We start from the raw sequence: 16659 nt of genomic DNA, 5'->3' as shown, positions 1-16659 counted from the left end.
AGAGATGAACAAGTAAACATTCCTCAAATGATGAAAAAAATGTATATAATATAAAATATATTCTTACTTTATGTAAACCAGTACTTTATGTAAACCAGTAAAATGCCTTTTATTTGCTAATAATGTATGAATTATTAAGCGATCAGAAGGCATGTAGTAGATTGCCTACAACATGATTTTCAGCAAAGTTTTGATCATGCTGATAATTTAGGCCTTTGTGTATTCACATTTCAAAAAATGATACAGTCATAAGGCTTCATAGGGTTAATGTAATGTATGCCTTTGACACATTAATTAGATCACAATGAAAATATTAAATTTAATTAATAAAGTGCTAATGAAACGGATGCATTGCTCCGTTTAGATTTATTTTACTTTCAACATGTGTTGCTGAATTATCTTGCTTATACATCCTGTTTCCCTGTAATGGGGTTTGTCATAATGTAACACAATAGTTGACCCAGAGGACCATGATACATCAAGTGTGTCAGACTTTTTGTATTGATGTTGTCATCCAAAAAAAAAAAAAAAAAAAAAAAAAGCATTATGCATAAAAACAATGAAAGAGCAAGGAGTACAGTCTGCTCAGCTGCATGGTCTGAACACACAGTGTCAGAGAGCAGCTCGGCCTCTAAACTGGAGCACAGGAACCAGATACTAATAAAAGCAGAATCTCAATTATCTCCCATCGAGGTCCATAAAGAGAACACGTGCTATTTTTGAACAGGGTCACATTTTCTCACTGGAACGGCATGTTAAGTTGTTTCAACCCAATTTATGTGTACAGTCACACCAGCATTGTAAGATCTTGATCTTGATGTAATTGTTATAATGTGACTCTCTAGAGATAATTGTCGTTGCCCAATAAGCTATACTTTCTCAAACGTAAGATTTTGACTCACGAAGAGGGATTTTTACCCCACCCTCCGTCACACCTTCCTCAGCGCCGATTCACCATCACTGTCATCGGTGAGTCATTCACACACATCAGCTCAATCCAGGGACTATTCATTACAACATGCACTTACACATAGCCAACAAAGAAACAGAAAAACTTTGTGATGATATATATGCAGAAGATGGAAAAACCCTGAGGACTACTTAACCTAGTTTAAATTAAGTCTCGCCTTTAAAATGGTGATTTTGACCTGTCACACCTTAAATTATGTCACAGTAATCTTGTGAATTTATATTCATTTCAATCTTATAAAAAGCTATTTTTAATTCTAAACTCAGTTTTAAGAGTTTCAGGTCTTTTCTCATATTTTTTGGGGTAATCGTTTCCGGTGAGTGATCTGGAGTATGTTGTATTTGTTGTAATAGTCTCTCCATCAGAATGCTTTATGGGAGGGTGTGTCAGCAGCCGTCCCAACTCGTCTCAACCTGCAGGACAACTTCCTGTTGGGCCACTGACTGTCTGCGTTCTCCTGAGTGAGACTGAGACACACAGGGATTGGCATTGTTATCTAGATGAGATACAAGCACCCTGCGGTTGAATGAGTTCAGGGCGGAAGCAATTGTGACAAACTGATTAATAAAATTACCAAGTAAAGCACAAAATCAAACTCAATTCCTGGTGTCTGAACAGTATTCCTTTAACTATTTTTTCTTTCCTCTTAATTCATAATAAAACATTCAAATTATTACTCAAATAAAGATACTACAAAGTAGTTTAGATTAAAATCTGAAAAGGTCTACTGTTATTTTAGTACTTCTACATTATTATAGTATTTATTAATATATTTTGAATTAGCTTTTATATATATAGTAGATTTTATATTTATTATATATTTTAGGTGATTTTGTCATTTTTATTAGTGTGTGTGTGTGTGTATATATATATATATATATATATATATATATATATATATATATATACATAGTTTCAGTCATGTGACCCTTTCAGTTTCAGTCATGTGACACAGAAAGGATTTATTTTCCTTGAAAATGCTAGTTAATGTTATCACAATGGACCGAATGTGCTCACGCAGAACGAATTTGCTCATGCAGGGTATAACAACTTCCCCATAACCCATAAATCTTGAAATTTTGATCATTTGTGTACTTTTGGGGGGTGTTGGTGTGGTTTTTCAGTCAAAAATGAACAGCCTACAAAAACCTACTTATACATTTCTGCACCTAAAAACACGCCCTCAGAAATAAACAACAACATTTGTGCTAATTAAAAGAAAACAAGTTGACCAAAAAAAAAAGATTAAAATGAAAATTTGGCCAATAATAAAGCATATTGAGAGATTAACAAGTCTTTTTTGAGAAGGTACACCAAAATAGGTGGCGTTTCAACACAGCACAAGGGTTAAACTCACTTATTCCAGTTAGTTGCCAACGCAACAGTTCTAATTTTCCATCTAATATTTGTGTTATTTCAGCTTTATTGCAACTTTGAAATATCAGTTGACATGGCCGGAGCTCCAGACATGTTCAGGTCAAACCTTCAGAGTCTGGTTCGGTGTGCTTCTGCTGTGACTTCTGACCTGCAGTGTTGTTTCATGGTAACGGTGCGTAATAACTGCCCTAGAAACACTGTTCCTGGTTGCCACGGTCAAATCTTTTTCCATTCACGCTTCGAAAGTATATTTAAATCAAGTTTTTAGACTCGTGTTTCTTACCAGCTGTGTTGAAGACATGCCTCACAACGTCTTAAAGTTCAGTTTTATTACAGAGATATATTACAGTGGTGCGGAAACCAGGCGGCTTGAGCGGGAATATCAAACATTGAGGCGATATTGTTTGAGATCATTCCAAAGAGAAATAACATTTGCAGCAACTTTAAAATGAAGAATACAGTAACCTCGGGCACATCCAGTGATTCACAGAAACACATCAGGTTCCAGTTTCAGTGTATAGATCCAGTTCGCTTTGGACTAAAAGAGATCGATCGGTGGAAAGCAAAATTAGTGAATGAGAAAATCTCAAGAAGCCAGTCCCATGTCCATTTGCACTCATCTATGACTTATCTAGCAAGCAAAAGCAGACAAATATGTCTGTAACTACCACATTTATGTTACTGATGATCACTTGAGGATCACTGGTAGTGTTCTTATTTCTCTCAATCTATTAAATGACAGAAGAAAGAGGAGAAAAGAAAGCGTGTGAGCGCAGGTTGAGGTAACACACTGATCTGATCGCAGCCAAGGCAAGAGCACTGAAACAGTGTTGAGAGGGAAGCTAAACGTCATCAGTCTTTGATCCACGGAATTCATGTCTGCAGTGAAGGGGAGGATGCATGTATAAAACTCAGGAAAGAGCGCTGATGGTGTCCTGCTGAGTAAAACTTGAGATCAGGACTCTTATAGTGATGTTTTATACAATCATCAAGCCCTGGTGTCTTCACGCCTCCACACCCTCCAGCTCTGGGGGAAGAGGGCTCTTGGGGTGCTTGCTCTCAAAGTGCTGCTTGAAGGTCTTGGGATCTGGCATCTGCGACTGTAAAACAGAAAGGTTGCATGGTTTAGTTCACCATGCTATAGCTCGAGGAATCCAGGTCTGGCTTAATGAAACAAACACTCTATACAACAAACCAATTAACACCTGAATGATTATGCACTGCTTGGGGTTGCCAGATGTCAACATTTTAAATCCACCAATCAGAGCTTTCCAGTGGATACATTTTTACTAACATATACACAACACTCAGTATAACTTCAGTAAAACTAACTCGTTGTTTATTAGTACTTATAAAGCACATATTAATATTTTATTCTGAATCACCATAATTTAGATCGCTTAAAACCTACCCCACACATAAACATCCCAACTCCCTTACTAACGACTAATAAACAGCAAATTTAGGCAAAAGTCATAGTGAATAGTTAGTTAATAGTGAGAATCCTTCCCCAAATATATATTAGTGTTGACCAACGGTTAATCCAAAATAATTTGCGTGCGCTGTGTAATTCTAGCTCTACTACAGAAGACAGGGTCATTAATCAGCTCAATTCAGTTCACCAACAGTGTGGTTATTGCAAAGTTCATCAATTATGAAAGAAAGTTCAGTTCCTCTATAAGCAGCTCTACAGAAGTCAGTTCAGTGTCAATTCAGTTGAAAAACAATGTCCATGTTGCCAAGTTAGTGTCATTATTCAACTCCGTTTAGTTTAATTGTTTTTCTCATCCAATAGTGTCAGTGCAGTGTAAATTGGTAATATTGGTCTTAATATCAAACCCTCACTGAGCAAGTGAAAGCTGACAGCAGCGGAGAGAAAAACCTTCCCATTTTAGACGACTCCACTAAAAGAGATTGTGCTCAATGAAAGGGTAACAAGCCAGTCTGTGTTCCTTCACCAAACTGCTTGTGCTAAAATATCAATTCTTTTATCATTTTAATACAAACAAATGCTAACAATTTGGAGTCATTGCAATTAAGTTCAGGAATTTCAACGTTTCGGCTTTTGAGACAAGCTTTAACCAGTATTTCATAATGTAGAGAGTGTTTTAATTGTATATGGTAAATATGATAAATCAGGAAACTAAGTGAGGTCAAATAAACCCTGCATGCAAGCTGACGTTCTCTTAATATCTGGCTTACATGACAGTGCAAATGAGGACAATCCTAATTAACAACTGTGATTATAGGTCAAAGAAGCGTGATTATTTGTTAAGTCATGAATGTGCAGTCCTGAAATACACAGACAGTATTATAAAGGTGCGGTCACACTGTCTGCCACTTTTCACAGGGAAAAGCTTATTTCAATAGGAATCCAGGCCATGAGGAATTTCACTTCAGATTTCACAACAGGTTCAAGTTGGTCATCTCAATTCACTGCATTACCCAACAGAAAAAGCCTGCTTTGATGATGACTTCATACATCACTAATCGACTGACAATAGATTTTGGCTAATGTGACCACAGCTTCAAGAAACTGAAGGCAATGTCTTTTCTGACAGTCGACTGATTTATACACAGCAATGAAAGCATGTGTACAGCTATATACATTGTAATTACGAAAGTGATATATTCAACACATTCGCATACACAAAACTACTGGTAAAATGGGACGTTTGGTGCCCATAACTCTCATGTGTGGCTCTCAGTTACTGGTAGAAGGTGTACTGACAAGTCAGGGTTGTTCCCTACAGTGAATAACTTTCAAAGTCAGAAACAAGTTACAGCTTGAGAACAAAAATTTCCAAACACTTTCATTGTCTACACACACCCATATATAAAATCTGCTTCATATCGATGGCGTGCAGGGAAAACACAGACTCCTTTCTTTGGGCAGTGTTCAGAAAATGTCCAAAGCGTATACAATTAAGTTCAAAAAGTATTAAAAAAGTGCAATCTGTCATAAGATGGTATTGAGACTTAGTTGAAAAGAGCCTTTAAGGATGATCTGACGGGGTAAATATAACCGGCTATAATTACCACTGACCCTGCAGACGCCACACGTGAACACCAGCGCCGCTTTCGCCGCTGTCTTCTGGTCGTGGCCTTTGGACTTCTTGATTTCTGCCTGCTTCTTGGCGTTCTTCTGCTGAGACTGGATTTTCTGGTGTCCACGAGCCATGCTGCTGGATGGAAGACAAACTGACGTCAACGACTTATTACAGAGAGTGAATGGATGATGGATTTACATACTTGGCGATCAAGAACAAACAAGACACAAAACAACTGTAAAACAACATCATTATATCTGAGTGTCTAGCAACTAACCTAACTCTACATCATTTATTGTGCTAATAAAAATTCATTCAGATAAAACTCCAGCGGGACTGTGTCTTGTATCCTATTGAGGGTGTTTGAGCTTATCTAACACTTAGTGTGCACCATGTTCTGCCTCTGGCTGTTTAAAACAGTAACAATATCAGACAGCTGGATACAGAAACCACAGAGTGATCAGAAAACACAAGATGCTTCTCATGAATAATACAGTAGAATAATGTTTACAGTTAACAGCTATTCCAGTATGTGATATTTCCTAAATAATATATTAGTACACAATAAGGACGAGTTTTAATGTTAGTGTTAGCTGTCAGTGAGCTAACGTTAGCTGTCAGTGTACATTAAGGTACGTTAGCACATTAGCTCGACAGTTAGCACTATTTCACATTACACCATCCACGTATGTCGATAACCAGAGGTTAAAAAACGTCTAAGAGCTGAAAACGACAGATCAAACATGTAAAACCTCGCATGCTTTAAGAGTTGACGTAGATTAGCTTATAAACACACTGGGCTTAGTTAACAACACCATATGGTTTGCCAGCTAGCATGCTTTGTAAGTACAATAACAAAACCAGATCTTACGACACACCAACTTTTGAATACGCGTGAATATGGGTTGATAAAATACGACTACGTTTTATTCTCTGTCTAGGACTAAGTATTTTGGTCATACCTGGCGCACAGATGAGATCCGTTGGCAGCTCTGAGGTGGTTATGTCGTCCCGCAAGCTTCTGACAGCTGTGCTCGTCCCAGAGCGCTGCTCCTGTAGTTCCTGCTCTGACCACAGCGGCGCCGAGCGCTAGAGAGCCCCATGCGCGCCGCGCGCCACACCAGAGCAAGAGTGCTGTTCTGATATTTCTTCACAAAAACAGAACATACTGTACTTGCATGTGTTTTTTTTTTGTGTGTGTGTAAAAGGTCATATTCACAAGTGTAAAGTTACAGCTGATTCGCTGATCCCTTTGTGTAAATTAAAAAGAAACAAAAAAGCCATTAAAACATACCAGATCTCAGGAAAGGGATACAGTCAAAATGAAAAGTAAATAAATTTTATTATTATTATTATTATTATTATTATTATTATTATTATTATTATTATTATTATTATTTATCATCATTAATAATAAATAACAATAACATATAAATTACAATAAAAAACAATAATAAACGATAAGAAAATAAGCAATAAGAAAACCACGTCCGTAAACAAGTACAAATAATTACTAATTACAAGAGTAGATTTAAGGCTTTAAAATAATAATACAAACAAAAATCTGCTTTGTTTATTACTTATTATATTACTCCCCATTTTCATTCGTGAATAAAAAAAATCCATATATAATGAGTCAGTTCACAATATACTAAATTTTAAGACTCAAAATTTATTCTATTTACATGAAAGCAATAACTTGTGAGATCTTCTGCCACACACTGGAATTAATTATTATTGCACTGCTTATAATTCTTCCAAAACGTCCAGAGACGTTTCTAGTAAAGATTAAAATAAAGCATTAATGTAAAAATAATGTAAATTTTTCACACAGCAAAAATGTACATTTTACATGTTTTATCTGACGTTTTTGTATCTGATAAAAGATATTTACAATACAATGAAACAAATGAACATTAAATCATATGTGGTTTATTATCTTATTTATTGTAATAACAATTCTGTTAAAAGTTAATAAAAAATAAACCACAAAAACGTGTTGTGTTGTAATAGCTGGTTCAGTTCTATGTAATATATTTTCCCCCTCTGTGACGACACTTTTCACAGACGTAGTCTATTTCTTTGCTCCACCAGCAGGTGACAGTATTACCGTAATCTTCAACAACCCTTTTGGCCTCTCACCTCACAATTAACTAACTAAATGAAAGTAAAAGCACAGTTAGCTTATTTTGGAAGCATTTATTCAATAGATGACAAGTTTATATTATTCTATTACAGTTCTAAGTTAAATCTGAATGTGTATGCATAGATTGAATTCAAAGGAATTCGTGCTGTTTTTTTTGTTTTGTTTTGTTTTTTTGCGGTGTAGCATATAGTGAATGGGGTCTAAAGATTTCAATCTTCTACAAGGACACAAATCAATACTTGTGTGCAAATCTTTAGTGGCATGAATGTATGTGATGACACAACTTTTATTTCTGGGTAAACTATTCCTTTATTTTCCCCTCTCTTATAAATCTACCCACATGTATGAAATATTGACATAAAAAGCTAAATTCCTACTAGAAGTTAATAAAACAGAACAAATACATATACATTTTCAGTTCCAGCTCAAAGAAAGAAAATGTTGAGAAGGAAATTCGTTAGCCTTCAGTGCTACTGCAGGTCTGAATATGCAAAACAATAGGTTACTGTCGTAACCCCGGTTCTCTGAAACATCGAGTGGAGAGATCCACCTATGGGAAGGGCATCCGTACCTGACCTCTGCAGAAGCATCCAATTGCACCAAGTCTGGCTAGACAGACAGAAGCGCGCAGCCAATGCCAGGTAAGGCCCCGCCCCCTTACCTAGGGGTATAATAATGGCTGCAGCGCTGCTATTCTCCAGTAAGTATATTCGCTTCTCGTGAGGCAAGCGGGGCAACGCTGGTGGATCTCTCCACTCGATGTTTCAGAGAACCGGGGTTACGACAGTAACCTATTGTTCTCTTTCATCATCTCGTGTTCGAGATCCACCTATGGGAGAGACATGGACAGCTCCCCGATTGCCCAATACACTCACAGTGAGGTTCTGAAAGCCAGAGAAGGACGGTCGCCCCAAAGAGGCGGTGCCTGACACGTCCCATACTCATGAACCTGCAATACTGATGCACAATCGTGACTACTGTGCATATGCAGCACATGAAAACATTTTGCATCACACACATGATAACCAATGTGCATATAATTACACCCAGAAAAGGACTGTAAAAACATGCTTAGTGACAGGGATGTGCATGGCCAGCCAGCCCATTCACTCCGTCGTCACCTCCAACAGGGTTGCAGGGAAGGGCTAAGCAGACCCCACCCCTAAAACCGAATGTGCTACCGAGATATTGGTGACATCCAGCCGGTAATAATGCACAAAGGTATGAGGAGAAGCCCAACTAGCAGCGGAGCAGATGTCCTTTAGCGACACTCCCCTAAACAAAGCCCAAGAGGTGGCAATGCCCCTCGTGGAATGAGCTCTGATGCCCCCTGGTGGCTGCATACCCTTTGATTCATAAGCCAAAGCTATAGCATTCACAAGCCAATGTGAGAGGCGTTGCTTAGAAATAGGATTCCCTCCATGAGGGGGTGCCCATGAAATAAAGAGCTGGTCGCTCTTCCGGAAAGCACTGGTCCTGTTCATATATGTCCGTAAGGCACGGACGGGACACAGAGCATTTAGCCTCTCATCCTCCAGGGAGGAAAAAGGTGGAGGGTGAAAAGCGGACAGCTCCAACACCTCCGAAGTGAACGCAGGGAAGCACTTCGGCATGAAGGCCGGATTAGGCCTAAGGGAAACCATATCTCCACTAAGAGAGAATTTAGTGCACGAGGGATGAACCGAAAATGCATGTAGCTCACTGACACGTTTGGCTGATGCCAAGGCCAAGAGCAAAGCTGTCTTGAAGGACAGCAGCTTTAGGGAAATACTTCCAAGAGGTTCAAAAGGATATTGAGACAGAGCCTCCAACACCATGGAGAGATCCCACTCAGGAACCGTCCTCCTGATGACTGGCAAGCGGCGACGGGCACCCTTCATAAATCTGCGGATTAGAGGATGCTGCCCGACTGTTGAGCCCTCAAAGCCCACATGACAGGCCGAAATCGCAGCCAAGTAGACCTTAATTGTGGAAAAAGACCTGTCTTTTTCTAGGAGGTCCTGGAGGAAACACAAAATATCAGGAACTGAGCACTGATAAGATGTGAGACCACGCCCATCACACCACCCTTCGAACACTCGCCACTTACTGCCATACAAGGATCGCGTAGAAACGGCCCTGGCATTCTGTATAGTAGCAATCACACGCGGCGAAAGCCCAAGTGCGCTTAGGTTCGTCCTCTCACGGGCCAAGCCCAAAGAGCCACCCTGTCCGGGTGCGGGTGATAAATCTCCCCGTTCGCTTGGGACAATAGATCCGTGCGGGGGGGAAGGCGCCACGGCTCGGCATATAACAGAGGGATTATCTCCGCCAGCCATGGTGCTTTGGGCCACCTGGGTGCTATCAGAATGAGAGACAGGCCCTGCTCTCTCACCCTGGCCAGTGTAGGAATTATCAGGCACAGGGGAGGAAAGGCATACAGCAGCACACTGGGCCACGGGTGGGCCAGTGCATCCACCCCGAGGGGCGCGTCCACGTCCTTTAGCGAGAAGAACATAGGACAATGGTAGTTTTCGCGCGAGGCGAATAGATCTACGGTTGCCTGTCCGAATCTCATCCATAACACAGCCACTATCTGCGGGTGAAGGCGCCAATCTCCGTAGATTGGGTTTCCCCTTGATAGAAGATCCGCACCTCTGTTTAGAAGGCCCGGAACATGAGTCGCGCGTAACGACAGGAAAACCCGTCCGCTCCACACTAGAAGCTTGTAAGCTAGAGCGTGAAGTTTCGACGAGTGCACGCCGCCCTGACGGTTGATATAAGCCACTGTCGTGGTATTGTCGCAGCGTACGAGCACATGATGTCCCTGCAGGCGAGGCAGAAAATGATTCAGAGCTTTCCATACGGCCATAAGCTCTAAATAATTTATGTGCGCTGAACTTAGTCTGCTCGGCCACAGACCGTTCACCGTTCTGCCCTCCTGGGTGGCGCCCCAGCCTGTTAAGGACGCATCTGTCGTCACAACTTTCCGCATCATAACCGTCCCCAGAGGGGTTCCCTGTGCGTAAAAGTCTGCGCTCTTCCAGTGGCGCAAGGCTGCCGAGCAGGCGCGCGTCACTATTACAGAGCGGCAAAGATCGCGCGTCGGGCTGAAATGTAGTGACAAAACCCATTTCATGAACGCTCTCATTCTCAGGAGTCCCAGCGGTACAACCTGGATTGATGAAGCCATAAGACCCTGCAGCCTGAGGCATGTGCGATATTGTACTTTCGCCCCCTCTCTGAACTGCGACAGACAGTTCATTAGAGAGAGAACGCGCTCTTGAGAGAGACGCGCTCGCATGGAGACTGAGTTCAACTCCAAACCCAGGAAAATGACATTCTGACTGGGTGTAAAATTGCTCTTGCTCACATTCACTCTGAACCCGAGAGATGTGATGTGCGTGAGCACACGGCAGGTGTCCTGCAATACTTTCTCTTTCGATTCGGCTACGATGAGCCAATCGTCTATGTATGTCAGAATCCTCAGACCTGACATTCTCATGGGTGCTAAACCCGCCTCCGCACACAGACAGAAGCACCGGGGGCTCAGACTGAGCCCAAACGGCAGAACTGTGAATTCGTAACATGTGCCTTGGTAGGCGAAACGAAGAAACTTCCTGTGTGACGGATAAATGCTTATATGGAAGAAAGCATCTTTCAGGTCGACCGATGTGAACCAGTCGTTCGGTTTTATGGCGCGGGCGAGCGAGCCATGGGTCAGCATTCTGAAATTGTATTTCCTCAAATGTTTGTTCAACACACGAAGGTCCAAAATAGGACGGAGAGCGCCGTCCTTTTTTGGGACCAGGAAATAACGAGAATAAAATCCCTGATTCATCAGACTGGGGGGCACCACTTGAATCGCTCCCTTGTTTAGGAGGGAGGATATTTCCTCTTTCAGAATGTGTGAGGCGTTCTCTTCCGTGTGTGAAGAGAGAACGCCGTTGAAATGCGGGGGTTTCATTGCAAACTGCAGTCTGTATCCCTGCATTATAGTACGCATCACCCACTCGGGAGCCGAAACAGTTCGCCAAGCCCATTCGTGACTTGCGAGCGTTCCCACCCGAGCTGCAGCGGGGCTGTGTAAGCCCAGCTGGTTTATTTGTGATACAATGGCGCCATCTAGTGGACACACCAGGGGCACCATGCAGGGGTTCAGACAGATTTCCTCTCTCTGCAGAGAGAGATCCTCTCTCCGTAACGAATTCATTTGATTCGTTTGTTTTAATGTGTTTTTTGTTTTTTTGTGTGTTTTGTGTTGGGGAAACACTGGGGCCGAAGCCTTTATTGGTTGGGTGAGGGGAACAGAGTGTATGCGGTGTGGTGACACTGCTTTTGCACTTTTCCTCACAACAGGCCCCCTGAACATGAGGGGGGAACACACACCGTTCATTAAACACATGGGCTGGGCAGCCTCGAACGGGGAGGAACCGATCCATCCACGGGAGACCCTGCGTCTTTTGAACGGGGGTCCTGGGACAGGAAGAGAGTCCGAAGGGCTCGAGGCCCGTGAACGCGGACTCGATGTCCCCATCAACCGAACATCAGGCAGACCGCTTACGTTTCGAGTCGATGGGGGAAGGGTTAGGTGGTTTTCCCGCCGCGGCCGCGGCGGGAGTCGATTTTCCCCAGTGCTTAGCAGGCGGTGGGTTATTCTGCCGTTGTGGGGGTTTGTTGCGGGGCCTTTCCTTGCCCTGGTGGAAGTGTCGTCCCATGGCTGGAATGTTTGGCAAACGCGCAGGGGTTGTCTGGCGTGGGGCCGCCTTCCTAGGGAGACATAATTTGAAGGCCTCGTCCTCCTTCTTTTTGTCGTCACACCGTTGTTGCATCAATGCGACAGCGGGACCGAAGAGAGCCCGGCCGGGCTCAACCGACGCGCCCGCGATGCGCCGCTTCTCACTGTCAGGAAGGCCTGACAGGTTAAGCCAGAGCGCGCGCTCTCCCACCACAGAAAGCGCCATAGAGCGCCCGGAGGCTTGGACGGCCTGCCGAGCGTTACGAAGGACGAGGTCGTTCACCGTGAGGATCTCCTTCCACAGGGGTAGAGAAGGAGTTCCCTTTTCTAGCTGTTGGCCTAATTCGTCCAAAAGCTCCGCCTGGTAGGCGGAGAGGAGAGACGAGACGTTGAGGGCCCTGACAGCCAAGGCCGAGGACTTGTATGCGGCCTGGTGAACTGAGGCGGAAAAACGGTCCATCTTGTTTGGCAAGACCGGCTTAGGGGGAGCGAGCAGCCCGCCCTGAGCGGGGTTAAGGTGCCTGGCGATGGACGGCTCGATAGCGGGGGGGTCACCCATACCATGAGATGCCATATCTTTTACTTCAAGCCCCGAAAGGCCGTGTTTGAAGTCGAGCGGGTCGCTCCAATTGTGCCTCATATGCTTAGCGCACGCTGGAAGGACGGGGAAGAGTTGTTTCCTCGGACCGGGAGGAGGTCCCAACACTTTCCCGTCGTAAATATCCCTCTCCTGGTCGGTGGCGCTCTGTGGAGCCGGCCACTCAATGTTGAGGCGAGCGGCCGCTCGCTCACACACTTCCAGGAGGATGGACTGAGGCAGGGCTGCGTGGCCGCTAGCCTGGGGAACGCCAGAGGGCGGGATGGCCTCCTCGTCCTCTGAGACCCCGAGAAGGGCCGCATCATCCTCATCGCCGGAACCGGCCGGTCCGTCGGCGAGCATGAGGTTGCCCGCGAAGATGTCCTCTTCGGGGAATGCGGGATTGGGCTGGTCAGCCCAAACAAGTGAGGATGCGCCCCGGGAGTCCCCCGGTAGCGCGTCGTCGTCACCGTGTCCCCCATCTGAGTCAGAAAAACCGAGCTCGGCGCACTGGGTCGCTGCAACTTTAAGACGGCGTCGTAAAAGCTTTCTGGGCAGCATAAGGCAATTACTGCAATTTTCCGGGTTCTCCAATGCTTCTTGAGCGTGTTTAAGGCCCAAGCAAACCACGCAGAACGGGTGAAGATCCTTAGCAGCGATTAGCGCTCCACACGCGGCCGGGCAGGCCCGTGATAGGCTATTCCCCGGAGAAGCGGTAGGTTTTGAAAGCGACATACCGGAGAAGAAATCGGAAAAATCCGTGGCGGGCAGCCGTGGGAGCAGGTGAACGACGAGAGCGTGGGCGGCTCTGAATGCAGAACACAGCAGAAAAAGGCTGAGAAGACGACAGTCACGTCTGGCGGAGGCTGATCGGTCGATATGTCCTCCTGAAGACACGAAGGTGAGCAGCGTAATCCAACCGAACTGTGTCAATGCAGAGATCGCGAGAAGCGAATGTCAAATGGAGAATAGCAGCGCTGCAGCCATTATTATACCCCTAGGTAAGGGGGCGGGGCCTTACCTGGCATTGGCTGCGCGCTTCTGTCTGTCTAGCCAGACTTGGTGCAATTGGATGCTTCTGCAGAGGTCAGGTACGGATGCCCTTCCCATAGGTGGATCTCGAACACGAGATGATGAAAGAGAACACTCTCACTCGACTATAGCTCTAGGCTATGACTGCAACATGTGAGTAAACATATGTACATGTTTTATTCTTTCTATGGGAAACTCATTCTTTATATGGTGTGACGATTCAGAGCACTAAATATATGTCTGGTATAAGTCTACTGTATGAGGAAGTCATTCTCTAAATCAGCCCAGCTGTTTTTAAAAAACACATATACATGTATAGTGTTGATCAGTTTTGTATCAAACACCATCCATCATTATTTTGCATGACGTTTGGGTGCAGTTTTGACCGTGCTTGGGTATAGATGTCCAGCCTGAAGGTTTCTGAAAGGTGTCAGACCCTCAATAGCAGCAGGAGAATTATAACAGTCTGTCCTTTGTCCTGGTAAGAAGAAGGATTTTCCACAGACATCCTAGATAATTTCCATCTTAGACACAGTGTTTCTTTATTAAGTCATTCTGTGGGTATAAACAGCATTAGTTACTTCACAAAACAACCATAGCATCACCAAATTACTTTTGTTTTTCTGAACAAAATGTGTTATTTCTATGCAAAATAGTTATTGCTATGTCTGTGTTTGTGTGTGTGTGTGTGTGTGTGTGTGTGTGGTTGCTGCTAGGATGTTTTTGTGGTTTACCTCTAGTGCAGTATATTTTTTTGTCTATGGAAAATAAATATACTCTTAAAAATAAAGGTTCTTCTTTGGAACTTTTAAGATATTTGGAATCTTTTTATTGCACAAAAGGTTCTTTGTAATGAAAAAGAATTCTGTAGTTTATTAATAAATGTTCTTATAGTTCTTTCTTCTTCGTGGAAACTTTATGAGAGTAACTTCTTTTTTTAAGTAAAATTTCTCATCTATGGTTCCATGAAGAACCTTTAATACTTGATAAACAAACTTGATAAACTTGATAAAGAAACTATAATAGTCAAGGAGGCTTTCCATTCATAAAACGTTCTTCATAGTGGAAAAATGTTCCTTGCAAACATGCTTCTGCAGGGCCTATGCTGGCTTTTTGTGGGCACAGTGGGCTAGGGCCAGCCCTCACCAAACTTAAACAGGCCCAATGAAGGCTTGCCCAGGCAGGGCCTAAAGTTTTGGGCTCACCGTGGGCTCTCTGTGAGCAGCTCACACAATGGTAGTGGTTCCCAACACTGGTCCTTGAGGCACCCCAACACTGCATGTTTTGCATGCACCCTTAATCAAACACACCTGCTTCAGGTCATCAGCTCATTAGTAGAGACTCAAATCCTGTGTTCCATTCAAAAGGGCTCATCCCTAAACCCCGAACCCAGTTCCTGAAGGGCCACAGCTGCAGAGTTGAATTCCAAATCACACCTGCATGGAAACTTCTATCCTGAAGACCTTTATTTGCTGGAACAGGTTTGATTAGGGTTGGTGCAAATCTTCTAAGACTAAATAATGACAGAAATGCTCTTCACTTGAATGTGGGCGTAGCATCTGTTGTAATAAGTAGTTATAATATCATCCCCGCTCTTAAGAACTTTGATCAAGTCTCGACAGAGCTGTGGTGAAATTGTGTGTATATGTGTTTTAATGCACACTAATTGCGTCTCTCAATATGAACGTCGCTCAGTACATCGAAACATTCTCAGATGTGGGGGAGGAACCCGAGCTTGACACAAGAGGAAGTTCTTTTGATCCATCCTGTCAGTCACTTCCTCTGTTTCCCACTGACATCCAACCATATTGAAAACAATATGTGTCAATGGACAGGTTCCACGTTCACCACAATGGCAGAAGTACCGACAAATACACCAGTGACCCTTGTGACAAAAAATACTTAACTGCATTGAAAACACACTTGTAGTGTACTTCAAATCTTAGAAGTATATTAAACAAAACTTACATTTGCATATTATATAATATTAATGAAATAAAAGGCCACTTACCTGACTTAAAGAGAGATACTTTCATGACTGTTTCTTTACACACTTAAGTACTCTTTTAAAAAGAGCACTTTGTAATAATGTCAAATTTAAAATCCTACCTTAAAGTATTTTATGTAAAGTAATTCTGAAATTTAAACTTTAATAGGCCTACATTTAATTTGATTGCAATTAATAAGTAATTAAGTTAAGTAATTACATTCAGTATGTCATATCCATAATGTCCTTTTTTTTAAGTTTGCACAAGTGCACTTCTTTGTTTATAAGGTCTGTCAAGTCAAAAAAACTAAACAAACAAACATTATCGACTCATTTCATTCTCCTGAGAGCTTCCTATGAAGGTCAACCGAAGCGTGACTTGCTGCCGCCAATGCAAATGCCTGAGAACAGTGCTGTGTAATACAGATTCATCATTGTCGACTACAGAGCCGCAGAGACAGGTTTATGGTGCTGATGCAAAGAGAATCATCTCCTTCACCCAACCTGTTCAGCAGCTTCCCACAGGACAGGTTCGAAGTCAAGACATCCTGGCATGTGAAGAGAAAATGCTGCTGTCCCTTTAAGGGCCACTGGAATGTGCATGTCCCCTCCACCACCCCCTAAAAAGCTGGCGGAGCGCTGATTGCACACCTGTGCAAGAGCTGTCCGGGGCCTCCACCTACTACATTCCTGCCTCTACAGTCCCACAGTCCCACTGCATGCTGGGACGTACCTGCCAAACGGGAACACGGCAGCAGTCAGGCAGGTCCCTACAGGCATCCTATTCCCATTTCAGAAATCCC

At 43.2% G+C, this 16659-nt stretch overlaps 2 protein-coding genes across 3 annotated transcripts; both read right to left on the bottom strand.

Moving 5' to 3' along the window:
* Positions 1–2661: 2661 nt before the first annotated feature.
* LOC127978953 (zinc finger protein 706) lies at positions 2662–6525 on the bottom strand. 2 transcript variants are annotated; one of them, XM_052583976.1, is made up of 3 exons: positions 6360–6525; positions 5394–5529; positions 2662–3447 (listed from the first exon to the last, which is right to left on the bottom strand). In XM_052583976.1, exons 2-3 carry the CDS (start codon positions 5526–5528, stop codon positions 3352–3354), a joined length of 231 nt encoding a protein of 76 aa, XP_052439936.1. In that variant the 5' UTR covers position 5529; positions 6360–6525; the 3' UTR covers positions 2662–3351. The 2 variants fall into 2 exon arrangements, with proteins under 2 accessions (XP_052439936.1, XP_052439937.1); XM_052583977.1 differs by having other exon boundaries at positions 5394–5532; positions 6360–6523.
* A 3175-nt stretch (positions 6526–9700) lies between these two features.
* Positions 9701–16636, bottom strand: LOC127979591 (uncharacterized). Its single transcript, XM_052585131.1, has 3 exons — positions 16590–16636; positions 12087–13645; positions 9701–11647 (listed from the first exon to the last, which is right to left on the bottom strand). Exons 1-3 carry the CDS (start codon positions 16634–16636, stop codon positions 9711–9713), a joined length of 3543 nt encoding a protein of 1180 aa, XP_052441091.1. The 3' UTR covers positions 9701–9710.
* Positions 16637–16659: the final 23 nt, after the last annotated feature.

This window comes from Carassius gibelio, chromosome B19 (genome assembly GCF_023724105.1).
Source record: "Carassius gibelio isolate Cgi1373 ecotype wild population from Czech Republic chromosome B19, carGib1.2-hapl.c, whole genome shotgun sequence".
Classification (NCBI taxonomy): Eukaryota; Metazoa; Chordata; class Actinopteri; order Cypriniformes; family Cyprinidae; genus Carassius; species Carassius gibelio.
Note: the sequence above shows the minus strand (reverse complement) of the source record. Positions and strands in the feature narration are given on the sequence as shown.

Coding starts and splice junctions, on each gene's coding strand:
- LOC127979591 (XM_052585131.1), bottom strand. CDS start 16,636: ATGCCTGTAGGGACCTGCCTGACTGCTGCCGTGTTCCCGTTTGGCAG. Junction 13,646..16,589: donor GCCGTGTTCCCGTTTGGCAG/GTACGTCCCAGC, acceptor TTCTGCATTCAG/AGCCGCCCACGCTCTCGTCG. Junction 11,648..12,086: donor TTCCCCCATCGACTCGAAAC/GTAAGCGGTCTG, acceptor TGTGTCCACTAG/ATGGCGCCATTGTATCACAA.
- LOC127978953 (XM_052583976.1), bottom strand. CDS start 5,528: ATGGCTCGTGGACACCAGAAAATCCAGTCTCAGCAGAAGAACGCCAAG. Junction 3,448..5,393: donor TCACGTGTGGCGTCTGCAGG/GTCAGTGGTAAT, acceptor TCTGTTTTACAG/TCGCAGATGCCAGATCCCAA.